This window comes from Gymnoscopelus braueri (assembly GCF_963280865.1).
Source record: "Gymnoscopelus braueri genome assembly, chromosome: 12".
NCBI classification, from domain to species: domain Eukaryota; kingdom Metazoa; phylum Chordata; class Actinopteri; order Myctophiformes; family Myctophidae; genus Gymnoscopelus; species Gymnoscopelus braueri.
Window position 1 is genome coordinate 52046260 of NC_137614.1, and position 7050 is coordinate 52053309.

At 44.4% G+C, this 7050-nt stretch overlaps 1 protein-coding gene across 1 annotated transcript in view; it reads left to right on the forward strand.

Moving 5' to 3' along the window:
• scrt2 (scratch family zinc finger 2) overlaps positions 1-6166 on the forward strand; it is a gene marked incomplete at both ends in the record, with an annotated part of 8821 nt that extends 2655 nt beyond the window's left edge. Inside the window, 2 exons of the mRNA XM_080444070.1 lie at positions 3457-3759; positions 5604-6166. Coding sequence (XP_080300196.1) covers positions 3457-3759; positions 5604-6166 — 866 coding nt within the window. The remainder of the gene's footprint in view (positions 1-3456; positions 3760-5603) is intronic.
• Positions 6167-7050: the final 884 nt, after the last annotated feature.

The window sequence follows — 7050 nt, forward strand, 5'->3', positions numbered from 1 at the left end:
TGCAGAGCTGCAGTGACAAACAGCAAACATAGACAGATCTACAGGCTGCACTTGTATAGATCTGCTATTTTAGCCAAATGTTTGTCTATTTTCTGTCTATTATGCTATCCCAAGATCAGGTACATAGGCTTGGGTTTGTGTGGTTCTAGAAAGCGTGCTGCTTCCCCCAACAATAACACCGGTGGTTGTAGTCCCAACGTAATGACCTCATGTTCCTCCGTCCGCCGTTATCACGGCCATGTCTTTGACAAGGTGGGCTGCAGCCCCCTGGGGAATGGAGATAGTGTGTTGTGAGAGAGCACTTCAATTGATTTCCTAATGACTTGCTCCTTCACTGCACTTGAGCATGCTCGCGGCCATGCGCACACAAGCCAAAACACACACACACACACACACACACACACACACACACACACACACACACACACACACACACACACACACACACACACACACACACACACACACACACACACACACACATGCAGGTGACCCCCCCTCTTCACAAACAACGTAGCGATTGTGCTCCCGTGTAAATCCGGCGTATCAGATTTCAGCTTAACCCTCTGTTCAAGCACACACTAGTGCTCAATAAACTGTTATTGTGCATCGCAGACACTTAATCGCTGGCCTTTACACTAGTCCTGCCTTCTTCTCCCGACACGCGGGCGATCCCAAACAGCTGTACTATTTTATAGATGATGGCCTTCCTTATTGATCGGCGCAAAACTTTGAATTTGATTAAAAAGCCAAAAGTCAATACCTCATTTCCACCACTTGCTGCTGCACAGGCTGCTTAGGCATGCCAGGTATGCACCACTTCTCCCAGGCAAAGGAGTTGTTGCACCACGTTTTAGAATGTGCTCTCATATTTCTGTCCCGTGGAACAGCAGCCCTCGTAGATAGATAGTTTATAGGTAGATATATGCTTTATTAATCCCGAGGGAAATTTGTTCTGTTCAACAGCTCTGGTTGCCATACATTCATACAGATTTGTCAGCAAAAAAAGAGCATGTTGAATACATAAAATACTTTACATCAGTAGAAATAGAATGCAGTGAACAACTATAAGTTATAAGAAGTAAAAAATCCTAAGTGAAAAAAACCCCCACAACTATAACTACTAATATAAATTAGCTGGCCAATCCCCCCTCTGGCAGAATGTAGAAGACAAGGAAAGACATGGGAATAATGTCAATGATATTTAATCATCTTTCTGTAGACATGTGCAGCACGATGCAGTTGCACACAAGCTGATTCTGTTAAAAATCGACCTTAAAAAACAAATCACTCGATAAGCTAACGAGATGCAACCTGTGTCAACACGAGCTTCATGGAAACAGTTTGATTTGAAGATACAAACACCCTTCCTCAATCTAATAACTAGGAAAAACAGACAATAAATACTATGTAGTTTAAATGTACTATACTGATTCAGAAAGTACGGCGTCAGTCTGTTAGATCAGTGGTTCCCAAACTTTTTAGCTGGAGACCCAAAAGAGAAATTAGACTTTTGCCCGGGACCCAAACTAGTGAATATAGCAGATCTACAAGCTCACAACACGTCGCTTCGCGCCGCGAGATCTGCTATATTCACTTCTTCCTAATTGTATTGCATTTTTTCATGGAATTCCTTTGATTTTATTGATTTATTTTGAACAATGTTACGTTTTCTTCCTGATTTTTTTTTTTTTTTCCCTGAAAATCTTTTGAAAAATATTACCGGCGACCTTTACAAATATGTCCCGACCCAGTAATTTGGGGGAAACACTGTGTTATGGAGTCATAATACACTTATTATGTGTTATGCAGCCGTAATGGAGCAAACAGGGATCGGGGACGGGGCCTCATCTCTGCCACTGAGGACTGACACACAGTTAAGACGAAGAAAGTCTTATCACGGAGAAGAGGTCTAATCAATGAGACCACTTTATGTAAGAGGCCCTTTAATGTGACTCTCCTTCTCTCACCGGAGGAATGTTTGATGAGCTATTATCTGGGCCTCAAAGCCAGCACTCATCCACGTCTAAACGTAACCTTCACAAAATGCTACCGAGTGCATCGGGAGCTTTCCTTGTGGACACGAATGCGTGTTCCAAGAGAAAAACAACAAGTGTTTCTGCGCTGGCCGTTATGTTTAGCCTGGCTCCACCCCCTGAATCCTGAATCCTTTGCCTAGCATTCAGGGTCTGGTGACGCTTTCGAAGGCGGGTGTTCCTCGGTTGAAAATCTGTACGACGAATCGGGATCGGGACAATCCAGTATGAACCAATCGCGTTGGTTCATAGTGGAGTCCAACTTTGGCCACGCCCCCATCTCAGAACTCCGCTGCATTGAGAGGGCTTTCAGACTGAATAATGGAGTGAAACGAAATGAAAATTCAGGCTGAGTGTCAGGCTACGTTATTTTAGCATCATTTCACAAAAGGGTAATCGTCCGATATGATCATCATTTCACCGTCACTGCAATCTGGGAACCCATCGCCAAATAAAAAGGAAAAACAGCGCCCTCTGCTGTTTTTTACTCTTTCACTTGGCCCTGGGACGAGCTGAATGGAGCACCCGTGCGCAAGGAAACCAGGGTTTTGGTCTGCCCTCAGCGCTCCACTTCCGGTGGTGCGCTTATGTTTTCATTCCCATTAACAATATTTCTACACAGAACACTAACACCACTTCTCCCAGAGAACATGGATGGTTTTGGTTATAAGCCCACTTGTTTCTATGATGAAAGAGCAAGTTAAAATGTGAATATCTTTCTGTGGTTTTGTCTGCTCCCAGGAGGCTATTGTTAAATGAGTTTCGGTTTGTTTTCAGTGGGAAGGGAGCGCACAGACAGTAAATCCCGCCCACTACATTTGATTGGGTAAAGCGCAGCCTGCTTCCTGATCTGAAGGCACGCCCACTTGTAAGCTAACGTGCACACGTTCTGAACGGGGCTCTCGACAGATTCAGTAGCGTAGCTCTGAATCTGTTCTTGAGAGATTACCGTCACTGAGTCACAAGTAGAGCCCGACAGATGACATGTTTTGCCGTTTTTGGGTTCCTACGCCGATTTAGAAGATTTTCGAAACCACAGATTGCCGATGTTTTTGACCGATATTTTGTAAAACTGTGCAAAATCTTAAAATCAATTTGAAAAACATTCATTTTCGAGACATAAATGTAACTTCTATTTAACCACTTAAGACCTATTAGGCCCATACATTTTTTTTTAACAAGACGATCTAAAAGCTCGCAACACATCGCGAGCTTGAAGATTTTGCGATTTTGGAACATTTTCAAAAGGTAAAAACATCTGGACTAGTCGGCCACATAATTGCCGACACCGATGTCGTCAACAAAAGTCAAATAACAGCCGACCGGTCAGACCGATATATATTTACATCGGTCTGACTCTAATCGACACCTTTGTCTCGTTATAACGGCATGTGTGTGTGTGTCACTCTGCCCCCTACAGGCTACATCCAGGACTACATCACGCCATCCGTCTACCAGGGCGGGGAGAAGAAGATGGAGCACAAGCTGGAGTCGCCCGTGTCGGAGCCGCTGTACGCCCAGGTCAGCGGCGGAGAAGGGGGGGAGGAGGAGTACTGCGACCCCGACCTGGAGCACCCCGACAGCCCGCAGTCCGGCATGACGGCCAGCGGCTTCTACAGCGGCGAGGCGGAGGCCCTGGCCGAGGGATACACCATGGATGCCTTCTTCATCTCCGACGGACGCTCCCGGAGGAAGGGAGACGTGGAGAGCGGCTCGCGGAGCGGTAGGAACCCCTGTCCTCAATTATTATTACGATCATCTGAACCCCATCGCAATTGTAGAGAACCCAAGTCTGACGTCACTGCCACTAGAGGACGCTATCCCGCTGGGGCCACATAGTTATTTGTGTCCATTGAAAATACCGTACGGCAAGGGTGGGCAACTTAGATGATGTGAAGGGCCACAATATTTCCGCACTCTCTCCAGAGGGCCACATTGCATACAGTCTCTCCGAATTGTAACTTTTTCGCCATTCAATGTCACACAAAAGAACTACAAGCTCAAAACGCGTCGCGTCGCGTTTTGAGCTTGAAGATCTGCTATTTTTGCTATTTTTGAATTGGAATCCTGATTTTTTTATACTATTTTTTAATTGGAATCCTGAAAAGTAACATTTTTATTTAATTTCAAATCCATTTAGTTATATTATACTTATGTAAATTTTATGAACTTCAATACAAATACATTGGACATAAAAAAGACAATAGAATTGTAATACTAGTCATTAAGCTACTAATATAGACTGAAGTAATTAAAGCGGGTCATGTTTGCATGTTTGGAATTGTAACAGCTGAAATCAATAATATATCAGTATTCCGATAACCTGCAGGCCGCATTAAGTGGAGGTGGGGGCCACATGTGGCCCCTGGGCCACCATTTGCCCATGTATACAATAGGGTCTCAATAGCATCGTGGCATATAAGAACTGTGTTCCAAAAATAAACAAATGAGCCTGGCAATTTTACTAAATGGATATGAAGCATCAACTGACGGTGAAGAAGTACACATTTTATCCAAAAAAATCTTAATAATAATCTCCGAACACGTTATCGTTATCAAATGTAACTCAATATCATAAACGACACAGAGTCACATTCTGTACCTGACAGAATCGCCGGGTTGATTTGTTTCTTTTTTTTTTAACACAGTTCTTACATGACGTGATGTTGAGATGACCATATATGGTATTTTCAATAGAAAAAGTACTTCCGTGACCCAGGGGATAACGGAGTGACGTCAGGACCTCCATACTCTCTTTGAGATAGTCGCCATTGTTTTTGGCATAATGGTCAAAATGTGTTAACATTCAGCTGGATGATCATCTGTTGAAACGTGGCGGAAATAGACGACCTGCAGTACAAGCTCTTGTAGATTGGCTGTTTCTGCAATTTAAAAAAAAAGGTTTGAAAGTATAAAATGATTCATTGCATGGCCTGTTTTGGCCATAGTATATTATATATTTTGATTGTTGGTACCGGTCATTGTCAGTCATTTCTTTAACCCATTAAGACCTGAAGCCGATTCTACACGTCTCCTAAATCTCAACAGTATTCTGAAAAACCTAAGTTTCTATATCAGTGGTGCTCAATCTTTTTCATGTCAAGGACCCACAAAATTATATGAATTTGGCCGCGGACCCCCATCAAAATATGTTGTTCCAGGGACCCCCCAGAAGCAAAGATTTGAGTTAAAAATTTTCGCTTTAAAAATATATATATTCACAGATTTGCACACATTTTCACGATTTTTCAAAAATAGTAGATCTACAAGCTCGTAGCGCGGCACTCGGTGCCGCGCTATGAGCTTGTAGATCTGCTATTTTTGAATAGCCAAAGTGTAAAATAATGCTTTTTAGCTCAAATCTAAAAATGACACAGATTCCAGGTCTTAAAGGGTTAAATTATTTGTCATTATCTGTCCTGTGTTTTGTCTTGTTTACAAAGTCTAAAATGCAAACAGAAATGACATTTAGATTTATATGATCCATCGTTCAAAAAAGATAACACCCACAATTTACATCGCAATTTCTTTGGTGTGACCAATTATTAATCGTCAACTCACACACAGCCCTACGGAGCGGCACGGCCAACGCCTCCAGCCAGGACCGGGAGGGATCCGAGGCGGACGGCGGATCGTCGCCCGGCGTCGGCGCGCCGCTGATGCGCCACTGCTGCAACGAGTGCGGCAAGACGTACGCCACCTCGTCCAACCTCAGCCGACACAAGCAGACGCACCGCAGCCTGGACAGCAAGATGGCGCGCAAGTGTCCCACCTGCGACAAGGTGTACGTGTCCATGCCGGCGCTGGCCATGCACATCCTGACCCACGACCTCAAGCACAAGTGCGACGTGTGCAGCAAGGCCTTCAGCCGGCCGTGGCTGCTGCAGGGCCACATGCGCTCCCACACCGGCGAGAAGCCCTTCGCCTGCGCCCACTGCGGCAAAGCCTTCGCCGACCGCTCCAACCTCCGCGCCCACATGCAAACACACTCTGCCTTCAAGCACTACCGATGCAAGCGCTGCAATAAGACCTTCGCTCTCAAGTCCTACCTGAACAAGCACTACGAGTCGGCGTGCTTCAAGGGCTCCGGCGACGAGGAGGAGGACGAAGAGTCCGGGTCGGAGACCTAAGAGAAAAAAAAAAGAACAAAACGGACGTCGACGAGAAGGAAGGAAGGAAGGATGGAAGGAACGCCCCCCCCCCCCCCCACCTCCCTCCCTCCCCCGTTGTAGGTTCTCAACCGACAACCCTGCACAGTCGAAACCCCGGTGTTGGTGTGACTCCGATGAGTTTAGGAACGGAGCCAAAATGGACCGCTAGGATTCCATTTTGTTCCAATCCGTAAACTCTTCGTTGTTATTATTTTCACTGAGGATTTTACCGTGTGTCCACTCTGCCCTTCATGCCTTTTTCTTCCCTTTTTTTAGAAAGCAATATTTTCACTGAGGTTACGTGAAGAAACTCTTAACGATTATTATGGCAAAGACGATTTACAAAAAAAGATGCTGGATTTTTCCCCCTGCACAGTAGCTAATCGCCCACAGAAACAATACAATCAAAACAACCTTTCCCCCAAATAATGACTGTAGTTGTTAGTTGTACACAGATAACTAACAAGCACACACACACACGCACACACGCTCACATGTACACATGCATATGTACATGTGCGCACACGCACACGTACACACGCACACACACACACACACACACACACACACACACACACACACACACACACACACACACACACACACACACACACACACACACACACACACACACACACACACACACACACACACAATTATATATGAGGCCTGGCATGTGAGTTTTTATCAATGACTATAATGATATTGATATCAATAGTAATAATATTTAGATTCCTGATATTTTATAGCAAATAGTATGGGAAAATGAGAAAAAAAAAACACAAAAAGAACTGTAACAGTGTTCTTTTGTTTTTTAGACAAAAATGACCTCTTGTATTTTTATGCTGCTTTTTATTTGCTAA